Source organism: Nelumbo lutea, chromosome 1 (genome assembly GCF_056320005.1).
Source record: "Nelumbo lutea isolate HS-2025 chromosome 1, American lotus-T2T, whole genome shotgun sequence".
NCBI lineage: Eukaryota > Viridiplantae > Streptophyta > Magnoliopsida > Proteales > Nelumbonaceae > Nelumbo > Nelumbo lutea.
In genome coordinates, this window is record NC_142684.1 from 167,428,684 (window position 1) to 167,445,166 (window position 16,483).

At 34.4% G+C, this 16,483-nt stretch overlaps 1 protein-coding gene across 3 annotated transcripts; it reads left to right on the plus strand.

The window, feature by feature from the left end:
- Window positions 1-16,113, plus strand: LOC148879012 (uncharacterized). 3 transcript variants are annotated; one of them, XM_088960380.1, is made up of 8 exons: window positions 1-1,425; window positions 2,614-2,803; window positions 2,936-3,031; window positions 5,577-5,664; window positions 14,566-14,650; window positions 14,795-14,858; window positions 14,960-15,054; window positions 15,814-16,113. In XM_088960380.1, exons 2-7 carry the CDS (start codon window positions 2,693-2,695, stop codon window positions 15,047-15,049), a joined length of 534 nt encoding a protein of 177 aa, XP_088816506.1. In that variant the 5' UTR covers window positions 1-1,425; window positions 2,614-2,692; the 3' UTR covers window positions 15,050-15,054; window positions 15,814-16,113. The 3 variants fall into 3 exon arrangements, with proteins under 3 accessions (XP_088816506.1, XP_088816504.1, XP_088816505.1); XM_088960378.1 differs by having other exon boundaries at window positions 14,965-15,054; XM_088960379.1 differs by having other exon boundaries at window positions 1,314-1,425; window positions 2,688-2,803; window positions 14,965-15,054.
- The last annotated feature ends 370 nt before the right edge of the window (window positions 16,114-16,483 follow it).

Here is a 16,483-nt window from a genome sequence, read left to right on the forward strand (position 1 = left end):
GGACTGATGGAAGAATGGGCGAAGATGATGGAGACGAACTGGGCTGGGTGGAGAAATGTAAACAGACCAGTGCTCTCAGCGGAACTGATTCAACATGATGACAATGCTTCCCATGTTGCGCCCTGCAGAAACGTAAACAGTCCAGTTGCGCCCTGGGTGGAGAAATGGAGACGAACTGTGCTGGGTGGAGAAATGTAAATTTGAACATTCGTTTTCCTTTTCGATGACAATGCTTCCCATGGTTTTGTCCTTGACATTTCTGCTACTTCCCACAGACCAGTGCTCTCATCGTGTTCTGCAGAATGTCAACAATCTCCTTGCTTCGTCCACAGCTACGTAGCTGAGGAGTTGCAGATTGAGAGAAAGAATCCTTATTCTTGGTTCTTCGGCTTAGGTAAAAAAATGAAAACAGAGCCTGCGAAAGAATCTGGAGACCAGTGCTCTCCTTGTGTTCTACAGAGTGTCAACAATCTCCTTGCTTCGTCCACAGCAACGCAGCTGAGGAGTTGCAGATTGAGAGGCAGAATCCCTATTCTTGGTTCTTTGGCTTAGGTAAAAAAATGAAAGTAGAGCCTGCGAAAGAATCCAGAGACCAGTGTTCTCGTCGTGTTCTGCAGAATACAGAAGGGCCGGTTCTGACAAAGGTTGATTCTACGAGTCTTGAAGTTATCAACGGAGCAAGGAATCGCCGGAGAATGTGATGTCCCTCAAACCGGTGGCAAATTGGAAATGTATCATTCATCATCAAGTGCTGAAGATTAGAGAAGAAGATTCACACCTCGGTGAGGACATCGCTAAAGGTTTCAAGGAAAAGATCGCTATTCAAAATTTGACTTCTCAAATGGACAGATTTATGATAGCGAGGCCCACCCTACCTTGTTCGCCACTTAGCGGCTTGACAGCCGTTCTTCATTAATTCAAGGTTCAAAAGCGATCTGATGCTAAGGACGAAGTTGGGTTCCCGCTCCTGGAAACATGTCAAGGACAAAACCGGATCTGATACAGAGGAAAAATACAGATGCGGTTAATGAGGAAAAACACAGCAGCTGTAGTAATCACCGATCTCCCTTTCTCTCCCCTTATCTCGGCTGCTGTTCGTATTGTGAGGTTGGGGAAGATGAACAATATTTTTCTTATTATAAGGGTAGTACGAACATGGCGGATTTCAACGGAAAGCTAATGGGAAGGGATTTTTGTCCCATGAACATAGTACAGAGGGTTTTTGTCGCAAAACAAAGTACGGGGATCCTTGTACCCCATAGTACGGGGGGTCTTTGTAATTTACCCTTTAAAATTTATCTATCTTAACTCTTAAGTACTAAGACATGAAAAAAAAATTAAGTTTCGATTGGAGAGGGAAGAGAACCGAACACCAGTTCGAGCCCCCAGCCCACCTCCATCGCACCTCAGCTCCGGCAGCGGCAGGTAAGTTTCTTTCTTCAGTTTTCTTCTTCTTCAACTTTTTTTTCATTTTTTTTTCGAAAAAACAGTCCACAGCCGCAGTCTTCTTCTTCTTCTTCTTCCGCCAAACCTCCTTTTCTTTTTTTTTTTTTTTTTGAAAAAGTAAAAAACAGGGGTTCTCCTCTCAGTAGCCAGTCAACTCAGTCCTCTCTCCACTCTTCTTCTTCTTCTTCCATTACGCCCGCCGCATGAGGTCATGAGTCCAACTGTCCAAGTGTTTCACCAGTCGTCCGCCCCCTTTGAGTCCTTGAGTCCATTCTTTTGTTTCTTTTTTTTGAAATGTTTTATTTTGAATTTGTTGTATGCTGATTGCTGAATTGAAAATCTGAGATATGTTTGAATTTGAAATGCTTTATTTTGAAAATCTGAAATGGCTGATTATATGGTTGATTATATGGCAGATTATAGAAATCCATAAATTAATATATTTATAGATTCCATGGGAGCCCCATGGTCGCCTAATCGCCTTGACAACTATGCTGCCACTATTGCCCATTGGTGGAGTTCTACTCTTAAGAGTATTTATTCCCAGATTGTCTCATTATAACCAATATATGCAACTATAATGAAACCAGAAATTATCAAAAAAAAAAAAAAAAAAGAACTATAATGAAACCAGACTCCGGTCCATCTTCATCTGAGAAAACAGGTTCAATGAGTTTATTTTTATAATACGTACCATGTGTCACCAAGTAAACTTGCAATCAATGAATTAGGTGATTCATAATTTCCTTGTTAAAGAGGCAGAAAATGCAAGTGTGGGGAGAAATGCACCTTTGATTCTTCTTGTTTTGTTTAATGCATGTCATAGATGTTTGTTTTCATCTACCTCCAACAAAAAGTTGAAACCTAGCAAGAACATGGACCTTTTGAATGACCTTTAATTGAGTTGATAAATTCATATTTTTAATTGTTATCTTATTATTCTAAAATTTTCTTTGTTAAATATTTCTTCAAGCTGAGTAAATCCTAGTGTTGTAAAATTCAAAATCCAAATATTTGCAAACTCTTTGTCTTTGGAAATTGGAAATAAGTGCTATTTGATTTCAGTTTTTATTTTCATCTATTGGTATTTTTAGGGGATGGATCTACATCATCATATTTTCTTTAAAAGGATTACTAATATGTTTTATCTTTTTTGGTTTGGGGGAGGGGGTAAACATTTACCTATGTCACAAGCTATTTGGTGCTTAACACACTCAGTTTGAAATTTTAATTTGGAGAAGGCTAGATGTTCTTCCTTAGCTTGATTGAGCATACTTTGTGTTTGCCCCCTCATCTACTTAACCTTCCTTTGGATGAGGCAATTAAGGGAGAACTTGAGGCACTTTTCTTGGATAAGGTTTGTCAAATTTCTTTCTTGACTCCTATTTTTCATCTTGTTCTTGAAATTTCCATTATTTGAATTTTGAAGTTATGAGCAACAATGCAACATTTAAACATTTAACAACTTGCATCATATGTTTTGGTGAAGGTTATCCCGAATTTGGGGCTTTGCATCTCCATTTACGACATTAGAGATATTAAAGATGGCTTCATCTATCCTGGAGATGGTGCTTCAACCTATACGGTGTTTATCTTCCTCATTAAAATAATCTTTTTACTTTCCTTTCCTCAATATGCTTAGAATGCTAGCTTTTGTTTAATTAGCACATGCGAGTTACAGTGGCATGTTGGGCATTTTGCATCTATGCCTCTATATTTGGTTTTTTTTTTTTTGAAACTGTAAGGTAAAGTATTTCATTTTTATATCCAAAAAAGCACAATGATAGCTCATTTACAATGAGAATTCTGTACAAGGATAAGACATATCTGACCCTTTACAAATAACCAAGTACATCAAATAGATCTTTCTACGACCTTACAAAAAGATAATCCCAATCAAAATTAAGTATTAGTGTGTCTGTTTCTGAACAAAGAGTGGCTTTCCAACCATGAATACACTATGCCCAACACCTTTTTCGAAAACCTCTATACCTATTAAATTTGTGCTGATGCTTTTTTATACATTATTATATTGTTTTCATGAATTCCCCTGATGCAAGGAAAGCAACCTGCTTTTGTTCTTTTTATATTGCAATTTGCAAATGACAAATAGCATTAATCATTGGCATCATTGTAAGTTTATTCTAATATATAAACTAAGGTCATTTTGGCTATTTGCACTTTACAATCCTAAAGCAATGACATCTTTTTGGCATTAATTGGATATGCAGTATCTTAATTTATGGGAATGCATACACAATTTGACAACATAAGAGGATAAGAGAACAACATGTGCAAGATCCTTTTTTATGATAAAATAAAATTTAATTAAAAGGAAATAAGATATCCTTTATTCTATAAGGAAAAGTGCATTAAACAAGTAAAGGGGAGAAGAGCTCATTTATGCAATTAAATGCTCATAGGTTAAAACACATATAAAGAAATCTACAGTTTATATGTCAGAGACAGATCGAATATTATAATAGACATCTATCTCTCTTAAAGTTGTCAAATTAGAACCTTTAAATTCTTTAAAAATCTAGGATAAAAAATCTGCTCCTCTACTTTATAATTACCATGAATGGAAAAATCTTATCTTCAAAGAGGCACTTATCGTATTCCTTCCTCGAAACTCTAAATATTTACAAAAGTCATTTGATGTCTTTATAGGTACACACGGCTTCCAAAATTAAACATGTGGAAAAATGGAATAAAGATTTTCTCTGCCAATAAAGCCTTCTCTACTTTTGAGACAGAATGCACACATTGGGTAGGGGGATAGACACTGGGATTTCTGTTTCCTCTGATGCCTTTCAAATGTGTTAATGATGTGAAGATGGCTTCCTCATTTTCTATATCTGTTAGCATTTAAAATATTTGAACCACCTATTTAGCCCACTCTTAACATTTACCCACCTACACTCTGCTGAACCAGAAGAATTTGGGGTTAGGTCCATTTGGTGAAAGGTAGAGTTTTCCAAGGATGTCTGGACTTGTTAATGCAGACCAATGGTTGCACCAATGGGAAGGTGCAAAATGGGCACTCTAAGGGGACATACTTACAAGGTGAAGTCCAGAAAAGACATCGCTTCAGTTAATAGGTAAAAATCAGCAACCCGGTAGCAGATAAGTGCTCTATGGAGCAGAAATGGTGCATCATGTAGCAGATCATAGATAGTTAGGACAATGCTGATAAGACATAATGATATTGAGAATAGTCTGTATTTATTTGACATATGAGCTTCGTTCGTTTTCTGGAAAGTGGGGGTGGGTAAGTTGGTAGGTCCCACATAAAAGAAAGAAACCTGTGCTCGCTTTCTGGTATTAATGGGTCCCACGAAAAAGAATTATTCCCAAGTGTCTCATTTACCTGGGGAAGTAATAATCTCCTCAGACTTGGGTAAATTACTTACCCATGCACACTGAAAATTACTAAAACATGGTGGGACAATATTGTCCCTTCAATAATGTCACTTTTTTGGATAAATCAGTCATCGTACACCTTTACCTGGGGAATAAAAGAACACTGGTAAGTGCTCTTATCTGGTTAAGTGTTTCCCAAGAAACACTTACTTGGGTAAGTGCATTTACCCAGGTAAGTTATTTACTGAGACACAAAAAGGCCATGATAAGAATCAAGAGAACAAAGTTCTTGAGGATTTTTTTTTTTTTTATAAATAAAGTTCTTGAGGATTTTTTTTTTTTTTTTATAAATAAAGTTCTTGAGGATCTTTAAGTAATTTTTCATTGCAACCTTTATTTTTTTGTTGATTTCAGAACTTGAGTAAAGAGAATTGCTTTATTTCTGAAAAATGAAATCGCTCATATTAATATGATGAGGTATCACACGCTTCATGCTCATGTATTTTCTAAGAATCTTTCATTAGTTGACAAGGATAATAATATTTCTGTTGTAGTTTTATTGCAATACTCTTTGTGGTAGAATTCAAGTTTGCATGAAAAATTGACAAATAGGGGGTTTCTTATTCATTATTAGAAGGGTATTACTGTACTTGTTTAGAAAAGGATAGGATCTCTCTTTTTCCCCTAATAGAATCAAGAAACAATTAATATTTTGCTTAATTTTGTTCCCTTTCCAGTTGACTCACCATGCCATTATATCCTGGCAGGTACAATTCAGATTGGTTATGTTTCGGCCATTTGTGGGAGAGATTATTGTTGGAAAATTAAAATCATCTGATGCCAATGGTTTAAAGTGTAGGTGGTTTAATTGATATTCTTTATATTTGTTTCTGTATCAGCTTATTGATTTCTTCTTTATTAATAAAAAATTGATTAAGTAGGTACTTCTCTACACAACTTACCCTATTTTTCCCATGTGGAGGGATGAGATGACATATTCAAACAGTCCAGAATGTGAAGGATCCTTTGGATTGGCCAAGTGTTCAACCCTCCAGGTCACAGCAGCCCTATATTCTATCTCGTATTGGTGGTTTCCCAAACAAATATTAGCAGTTTGGATTTGCAACTATTTATTGTATGCTTGACCAGAAACATATTATTGACTTGTGGCAAATACTTTGAGGCTGAAATTTGCCCCATGGATCTAGTCCAGCAAGACAAACATGTCGGGCCCTTTTTGGGCTTCCAATTAGATTGCCACGTAGAAGATTAGTGGGTCATTCAGGGAGGCTTACTAAACAACCTGACTGGCAGACACACACTCCTGGGCCCACACACGTGTGCTTATGTAGGTGTAGATGTATGCATATACACATATGTATTAATGTATGTCTTTATGTCTTTATATATTTATATTGATATGCAAGGATGAGTTACATTCAGAGTGATAAAGTACGTGAAAAGAAAGTCCTGGCAATGAACAAGAACCAATACTGGTATTGGCCCAGAAGACTATCCTGCTAGAGTTAAGCCCCCAAAAGTTTTACATCTCTTGAAGCCTCACTAATCACACTAACAGGCAACTTTAACTGATCTGGGTTCACTCAGGAAGCCAATCTTGCTTCCCTAGTAAAATTTCACAAATGCCCTGACTCCTTAATTCCCTTCCTTATCAAGCCAATACCTATGAGTCACCTTCAATTTTAACCTTGGTGAAACCCTAAGATAAAAAAAATCATCTTTAGTCCATGAAGAAGAACCGTGATCTGTGTTCTGATTGAGTCTCTTGAACTGATCTTCCTTGACTAGATTTTATGGTTACAGTTTCTCAGAAACTGAACTCTTCATTGCTTAATTGGTTTATTCAGATGTTGTTTACTATTCTGTATTAGCCTAGAATTGTTGTACTTGAACTATGACTTGCATGTTAATCCAATTCTTTCTGTCTTTAGAAGAGATTATCATTCCTGGCTCGGTATGCAAATTAATGGGTGTAGGTGTATTATGTAACTATGTATGCTCAGAAAGCCCAGGCTCATATAGGGCCAGGCCCAAGCCTATATTTCAGGTCCAGGGTGCGGGCTGGGCCAGGTCTGGGAATGATCATCCCTACTCTTTAGTCTGGCATCTACACCACCACTAAAAATGAATTCTGTGTTTTAGCAGTAATTAGTTTGTTAGATCACTGACTTGCTGTTCAAACTAGTAAGCTAGTGCAATAACCAGTTGACATACTCAAGTTTTTATCCCCATTCTATAAATACTTATCTTGAGTTACAATTGAGAATTGTCTCATTATTGATGGGTCTGTATCCATGTTCACTATCTGGATGTAGTATTTGTGTATGCCTAAGGCTAATTAGGAGAACCTTGGGGATTCCCAGAAAACATCATATTGTCATACTTAACTGAACAGAGATAGTGAGATACATATCTAATTCAGAAGTCTTTGGTCATTGTTGAAGACAAATTTTAAATTGAAGGACCAACCAACCAACAGTTGGGCCTTCTAGTGAGTGATCCAAGAATGGTTTGAAGTATCTATGCATGTGATATGCAATGCAATTCAAAGGGCTGATACTATATATATATATATATATATATATATATATATATATATTCTCTCTCTAACTTTAAAGTCTCAGTGTTTAAACACAGAATTGGAAACAGACTCAAAGGATTGAATACAGGGATTTAGTTTGAATCCCCAAGGGTGCCAAATTTCTTAAATCAGAAGTGAGGGGATCCAAACAATGGTGGGCTAGTGCTTGGGAATATTAGAGAAAGAAATTTGGCACTCTTGGGGAAATGATTGTGGAGATTTAAACTAGAGAAGGATAAATTATGGGCCAAAATAGTGGTAAGCATACATGGGCTAGAGCTGAACAGATGGGATGCTGGGAACAAACATGGGTGGGGAATGCACCCCTTAAGGACCAGTTTCCTTATTTGTATGCACTTTCTGGTTTTAAAAATGAGTCAGATTCCTCTTTTTTGACCCCATCCTCTTCCATCTCTGGGTTTGGTTGGAATCTGGGCCTGAGAAGGGCTGTGAGAGACTCAAACCTAGACAGTATTTTAAGGCTCCTCTCTCTTCTTGATAATGTTTTCTTGGACCCTTTTAAGGATGACTCTAGAATCTGGACCCCCCACCCTATGGTTCTTTCTCTTGTGCCTCTTTCTTTAAAGTACTAAGCCAGCCCACCAATCCTGTAACCCCCCCCTCCCCTTCCCTGTCAATGAGGTTTGGTGCATGCCAATTCCTCTTAAGGTTGGTAGTTTTTGTTGGGAAGCCTTTCTGGAAAGAATCAATACAAGTGATCTGCTCCACAAGAAGAGACCCAATACTTGTTTGTCCCCTCATTGGTGTGTTCTTTGTAATGCTGATGGGGAGACCGACTTTCATCTTCTGGTGTCTTGCCATTTTGCAAAGTCTATTTGGCATTGGGCTTGCTCTCTTTTTGGGTGTACCTGGACTCTTCCAAATTTTTTCAGGGCCTTTTTGATCCTTCTTTTTTCAGGTGGCGTACGAAGAGGGGAAGGACTATGTGGAGAGGGTTGTGGGAAGAAAGAAATTCTAGAATCTTCTCTGATGTAGAGATTGGTGCTGAAGCGTTGAGGGCCCTGATACACAAGTGTTATTCAGTGGATGGAGTCCCTAGAGCTTTTCAAAGAATATACAATGGATGATATGCTGAGGAAGTGGGGTGAGATTGCTAGCTGTACCCAGACTAAAGCTGGGGTGAGTGTGTTTTGGACTCTCCCACCTGCGGGCGTCATAAAGCTAAACTTTGATGGAAGTAGCATAGGGAACCCCGGTCAATCAGGGATTGGGGATGTCTTCAGGGATGAGAATGGGGTTGTTTCTACCGTGTTCTCAGGCCCAACTGGGTGGGTGGTTCTCTCAGAGCGGAGATCCACGCAGTTGTGGAAGGTGTCCAGAAAGCTAGGGAGATGAATATCAGAAAACTCATAATTGAAGGGGACTCGGAGGTGGTGGTTGGGTGGTTGAATGGAGAATGGTTTATGGAGTTATAATAATTTGAAGAGGAAATTCAGATGGCTGGTTTGAGAAATGGAAGTTAAAATTGTTTGGGTGAAAAGATCAGCTAATTTTTTTGCTGATGGGTTAGCTAAACAAGGGGTGGACAGGGAAGTCATGTTTTGGGCACAGATGTAATTTTATTTTTTCTTCTCCTGCTCTCTTTTTCTCTCTTGTTTCTTCTCTTGGGGCTCATAATGTAGTTGGAAGATAAGAAAGTTTGTCTTCCTCCCTATAATTATTGTGATAATTAATGAATTGTGTTATTGATAAAAAAAAAAAAAAGGAAGCATATCAGACATTAAGGACTGTGTTTTGACAAGGGAAATTCAGTGGCTGAAAACTTTAAACCTGTTAGCCGTGGCTAATACTTCTACTAGGTAGAATAGATTTTTGGTACAATGGATGCCATCTGGGGAAGAGTTTTGTAAGCTGAATTTTGATGGGAGTAACAGAGGTAACTCTGGACCTTTGGGTATAGAGGAATTCTGAGAAATAAAGATAGCATTATCATATCCTTATATTCAGGTCGTGGGCCTGTGAGATTCCATAAGGGCTGAACTGCTTTCTGCTGTACAAGGAATCCAGCTCGCAAACCAGCTAGGTATAGAGCGTTTGCTTATTGAAGGGGACTCTCAGGTGGTGGTGGGATGGTTGCTGACTGTGATTTGGGGCTATAGAAATCTCCTTAAATGTCAAATGGCTAACACGAAATCTGACAGTTAGAGTCCAGTTGGTAGGCAGATCAGCAAACTTGATGTTTGATTCACTTGCCAAACAGGGGGTCTCTGGGGATTCTTTATTTTGGGCTACCTTGTAATTATGCTCATCTGATTTTGTAATGCTGTAATCAATCTTAAGGGAAAGGTCGCATCTCGTGCCTCTCCTTGAGTTGCCTCTCCTTGTGTTGCCTGTAACTCTTATTTACTGGATTAATGAAATGCTTACTCATTTATCAAAAAAAAAAAAAAAAAGAAAAAACTGATGAGTATCGTACAATACACACCTATATATTGTGATATTTTGAACCTTGGCTCCAAGTTAGATATTTAGCAATATAAACCTCAATGGATTTATTTTTCTCTGTAGATGTCTCATGTCACATTTTTTTTGGATAAATCTTGTCACATAATTTTCTATAACTTACTTTTGTTCAAACCACCAGAAATTTTGTTAGCTTGAGAATCACTACTGCTTTTTATTATTTTACTAGCAGGGACCCGTGCGGTGCATGAGATTTGTTAAACCAATAAGTATGGAATTGTTTTACATTTTTAACTTTTTAAATAATTAATAATTATTTATATTTTATATACTACTTTTAAAAACATTTTACAATAAAAAATAACAATAATTAATTTCAGCTAGGGTTGATAATCAAATTGATGAATCACTACTGCTTTTTATTATTTTAGTAGCAGGGACCCGTGCGATGCACGAGATTTGTTAAACCGATAAGTATAGAATTGTTTAATATTTTTAACTTTTTAAATAATTAATAATTATTTATATTTTATATACTACTTTTAATAATAATTAATTTCAGCTAGGGTTCATCAAATTGATGAAACTGACCAACCCGATCAACTTGATCCAAGTTGGTCGGTTTTCTAGTATTTCCGATCAGCTTTGGTTCAATAATTTCCCAACTCGACCAGGTTGGATCATTTTCACATTGGCCATTTGTAAACCGACCAAAATCGAACGACCTTACCATAGATATATTAAAATTTTATATTTTAAATATATTTTTTTAATATAGGAAAGTGGGAAAATTCCCATATTTCTTAGTCTAAAATATTTTATATCATAAATTTAATTTTTTAATAATGTCACTGCAATTTTTTAAATTTAAATTTAAGTTTTTAAGTTTAAATCTTTTGAACCGATTGGCCAAACCAAAAATCAACCCAAACTGATACAACCTGAGTGGGCCGATTTTCACAAATGGTTAGTCGATTTTAGGTGACCAACTCCTAGGGATGCAAACGGATTGGATCGGATTCAAATTAGGGTATATTAGAATCTGATCCGAAGATCTGATTATGATCTGATCTCATAAGTATGGATTCGAATTCGAATTCAATGAAGTAGTCTAATTTTCGGATTTGATCGGATCCAATTTAAATTTCTTAAAAAACAATAAATTATTAAAATAAAAATAAAATATAATAATTTAAAAAAGAAAAACAAAAAGTACAAGTATCTTTTCAACTATTTTCATCATATATATACATGTTTTTATAACAAAATAATTAAATATAACAAATTTACAAAAATGCAATATAAATAATATATTTATAAATAAATAAATAAATAAATAACATATATGTGTTATATATATTTATATAAATAAATAACACATACACACACATATATGGATCAGATAGGGGGTGATCTGAATCTGATACGATTTCTGATAGGATCCTATTTCTTGATCCAGTCCGAAGATCTGATTATCCAACAAAATAGGATTGGATCGGGTCAGAATCTGATTCATTTGCACCCCTACCAACTCCCTACTTGATCAGGTTGATTTGGTTGGCCAAACAACCTACAACTAAACCGAACCAACTCGCGAACATTCCTAATTTCTGCTAAATTAATAGTCTAATCTCTAATATATAACAATAGTTTAATGTCCAATAATTTTTGACAATTTATAGCAAAAAATACACAATTATTGAAAATATATTGATAATGAAAATACAATAAATAACTAATAAAAATACAATAAATACTAAAGCATATATTAAATTAGTCAATAAGTAGTATAGTCTCAAATAATAGTTTAATCTCTAATAAATATTAATCAACAAATTATAACAAAAATACAATAAATACAATAAGTATAATAAATTAAATTTAAAAAGTTCAATAATAGTAGTTTAATCTCCAATAATTATTGAAAATTTTATATTAAATAAAAACATAAATAAATTTATATACATAATTATTAAAAATATATTTATCAAAAATAAATAAATAATTACTGACATACAATAAACATTAATTTTAGTATATATAATTATATAATAAATATAGATTAAGAGTTTAAAATTATTGTTAATGGATATTAATTTTTTTGAAAGTTATTTTCTCGAATTATTAAGTGATATAAGTGAAATTAGTTATTTACAATATTATTTAGTTATTTAATTATATATCAAATTTAATAATCCGCAACAATTATAATTTATACTATTATTACATAATTTCATTATTAATTTTGTGAAATATTCAAATTATTATTAATTTCAACATTATGTTATGATTATTTTTCTACTTTTATTAATTTTTTAAATATATTACATAATTTCGTTATTTTAACTATTTAAAATCTAGTTATGTTAAATATTTCGTTATTTAAATATTTAAAATATTTAATAAACTTTGTTATTTGAATTTTATCTATTTTAAAGCTATTACATAATATTAAATATTTTGTCATTTAATTATTTAGCTATTTTTAATATTTTTTTATTTTAGATATTTAGTTATTGAAATATTGAAATAATAGTTTATTTTTTATTGTTAATTCTTTAGTATTTGAATAACATTTAAATTGAATAATCTGGAAAATCATAATTTATATTGTTAGTACATAATTTCGTGATGAATTTTGTAAAAATAAAAAATTATTAATAATATGAATATTATTAAATCTATTAGAATTATTTTTATGTTTTTAATAAATATTTTAAAGTTATTATATAATTTTGTTAGAATATTTAAATGATTCTAAATTTTTTTAATCCAAAATTTCTTTAGATAGATTTAGATAAAAAGTGGGGGAGAGGATAAATAGGAATTAGAGATAATTTAGGAGAGAAACTCCCTACTAAATTAGAGATAATTTTGGAGATAAATAGGAATTAGAGATAATTTAGAAGAAAGTGGGAGAGGTAGTTTAGGAGAAATTTTAGGAGAGGAGATTATTTAGGTTATTGGGAACATGTGTGTATGGGGAGAGTTTAGGTGATTTTTTATGGGGAAGGAGAGTGTCTCGTTGGTTGTTTCAAAAATGACATGGAATTAATTAAACATATAAAATTTTCAAAAAAAGGAGAAAATTCCTTGACTTCCTTCTTATATAGATAGATAGATAGATGATGTAGCAATCTTCTGTATGGAAAAATTGAATACAAGTTAGTCAGAAAGATGAATAGTAGTTATAACTTAGCAATCTTCTGTATGGAAAATTTGAATACAAGTTAGTTACAAAGATGAATAGTAGTTATAACTTAGTAAGGATCCCATTATACAGATTTCTTTTCTTCATTTTCTTCTGCTACTAGTTTGCTAATTTTGCTTTATAAAGTCCTAAACTGAAATACAACTTGAGGATTTCAACACATGATTGTTGAGTTATGGGTTTTCCTAGACTCTCCTTTATTTTCTTTGATAATTAGTTATACAACACACAGTCAATGTGGAAAACCCAAATTTTGTAAAAATTAATCCTCAACAAATCTCCTAAATAACCCAATGCATGGAAAATAGTCCAACAAAGGCTCTAACATTTTGTTCAAGAAAAAAAAGAACGAAAACTATTCATTGTCCATTGCAGAAGGCTGCTTCTCTCAAACAATTTTATAAATGACAAAAAAGTGAGATCTAAAGCAATTTTATAAATTGCTTCTCTCAAGCAATTTCATTGTCTATGCATGCAAATCAAACATGGTTGATTTGATTTTTCATACGCGAAGGCAGATGGCAAGCATCCTTCATCCAATGATGACATGGATTATGCCAAAGAATTGAAACTTCTTGTTACAGTTCAGAAGAGTCGTGGGCGCATGGGATGTTATTTCATGAAGGAGATGGGAAATAAAAATCTATAGAAAGAGATGGCTTTTCAAAAAGAAAAGGAGAGAAGGGGGGGGGGGTGGAGTTGGTGTAGCACTTCTCAATTTTTGAGCACTTGAGCAGGAATCAGAAAAATGCTGTCTTAGGCACAAAAGACAATGCAACTTTCTAGGAATTTATATCCCCTTTCTCTTAGGACAAACTACCTCTGATCTGAGAAGAAGGCCAACAACAAAAATAGACGACTTTAGCCAAAGCTGGAGAAGTATGTCAATCTTCATGGATGGAGGAAGAGTAGATGAACTTGTGCTTCAGTTAAACCTTCAGAAAAAGAGAATAGTGAGGAAGATGCATCACCTTATTTTCTGATGTAGCAGAAACAACTGACATGTATATCTGAGCACCTTTTGATGGTGATGATCATGGTTTCGAATCAATGGCAGAAGAACAGGGCCATGGTAAACAAGAATCTTGGATGACAATCTAAAAATAGGAAAATCAAAATCTGTGTTCGTCTCTTGTTGGTGACTTGGTTCATTACTAGAGCTCGGATTCTGAGCAAGTTCAAATAGGTTGATTCAACTCAAGGATTAAACAGGTATCAAGATGATTCAACTCAATTGTTTCCTAAATAAATTGGTAGAGCCTTTTCTTTATGGTGCAGAACCTTTTCTACATGCATTTCCCTTCTTTGCAAAATAAATAGATCTTTAACTAAAAATAGCATGTAAGATAAATTCCATGCCACTGAAAGATCCTGAATTGGCTATGCCATTCTTGTTGTTGACTTGTATCAACCAATCTCCATGTTCTTGTGATGAATCAATCCCATTACTGATAAGAAGGGATTATGAATTAATTATTATACCTGTACCTCTGATCTGATATTCAATCTCTTACGGCAGTGTCTGTTGGTTTTTTTGATGACACCCACATACCTGTCCATCTTCTGCCAAATGCATCCAGTCTTATGCCCAACCCAGAGAACAAGTAAGAATTTTGTATTACAACTAATGCTTTTTAGGCCTTTATTAATCCTGCAGTGTGATCTTTGCTAAAATTATTTCATTTTTATCCTTTCATTGTCTTCGATTTTAATAATATAAGCATACTCATCTGGTAATGAGGATACAGGCATCAAGGCGTATGGTCATGGGAATTCCAAGATGAACAATACCCAATAGATGGAAAAGATGAGGTTTGCACTGCTATGTTTTGGCAGTCCTTTTATCTTCATTTAATCTGGTTCAATGCTTCAAGGCTTTGGATAATGATTTAAATTTATCTTTTGCAATTAAGTGCAGATTCGGTTCCGAGTTCATAGTATTAGTTATCCTCCAATCCCAATTGAGCAAGAAAAGGAAGCAAAGCCACTTGCTCCTATGGTGATCACTGTAAGTTCAAGTCATATTCTGAACAATTCTTGCTCCATGTTCCATTAATTTGAGTTCTACAATTAAAGGTGACTGCTAAGAAACACTGAAATCTAGCTAAATATTTGGTGTAATATTGAATCTTCTGGAAAGATATTGTCCCGATAGGGATTAATCAGCACACCTGAAGGCTCTACAAGGAAGAATTATTTCACAAGTAGTTTAGGAGTAATTGAGTTGTTCTCTTTGAATTAACATATGAAGGCAGCAATTCTGCAATTTAAAATTCCTTAGTTTATAACCAATCAAACTAAATTTGATTTATTTGTGTACATGTGTGTGAGGAAGAAGGTTTTGCTAAGTGCCAACTGGATCAAGTAGGTAGAGGGACCCTTCAATTTTTAGTTCATCAGGCTGTCCATCAGATAGAGGAGCCTTCATTTTTAGTTCAACAGATGCCCATAAAAAGGGTTTCTCTAAAATTTATAAAATTTATAACGGAATATGGGGACTTGGGGAGTCCTTGGGGCGCCCTAGGTTGCCACTTGGAGGATTCCCGGTCATTTAGATTTTTTTGGCTAAATGACCTACCAATGTGTAGATATAGCAGGAATTTAGAATCAAATTGCTTAGGTGGATGGGGGATAGAAAATTATATTCAGTGGACTATGCTAAGAGACGAATGGAGATTATTTTGCTTTTTCAATGGTGTTTTGGCTCAAGACTACATTTGTATAAAAAAGTAGTGTTTTAAATCATTAATCTTCATTTTGTTGGCAGGGATCACTTGATTATGATGGTTTGGGTCCTATTTCATGGTGGGTATAGGAGAACCTTGAAATTTTTGAGCTGATTATGGTTGTCAAAGCTGATTGTATGACTTGAAAGAAGGTCAAGGTGATTCATTTTTTGTCACAAGTAATTTCTCCTTGGCAATGTAACATGTATGTCAAGTGGCTTTTGCTGCTCTCATGATTTTCTCATTATTTACCCATATTCTAACCTTACTTCTATAAGATTTTTGAAAGAGAAATGTATAATCTGAATTTAAGTGTATATTGGAATTTATTTATCTTGCAATTCTGATATTTCTTGTTTTGTTTTTACCCTGCATATTTGCAAGGCAAATGGCCTTTTGATTGAGAGATGAAATATCCTTGCTTGTTTTGTTGGCCCCCAAGTAGTTATTTGTTCTAAAGCTATGGGTCTGAATTCTGATTGATTAAATTCTTAGTGGAGGGCCTGATCATCTTTTTCCTTTCTAATTTTTGTTTATAAACTAAATAATAGCAATGCATTTTGAAATGTGAGACAAGTGATTTCTGAAGGGACAGGGATAATGCTATATATAATGTCTGTAGCATTTAAACTGCTATTTAATTTCATTTCGAAGGAAAGTTGTAATTCAAAATTTCTCAGTATGATATGATTAATTAATGTACTATTTACT

Bases quoted from the DNA above. Each gene is read 5' to 3' on its own strand.
- LOC148879012 (XM_088960378.1), top strand. From the start codon at position 2,693: ATGTTCTTCCTTAGCTTGATTGAGCATACTTTGTGTTTGCCCCCTCAT. The intron at 3,032-5,576 runs GTGTTTATCTTC...ATATCCTGGCAG, and splicing joins ATGGTGCTTCAACCTATACG to GTACAATTCAGATTGGTTAT. The intron at 5,665-14,565 runs GTAGGTGGTTTA...CTCTTACGGCAG, and splicing joins TGATGCCAATGGTTTAAAGT to TGTCTGTTGGTTTTTTTGAT.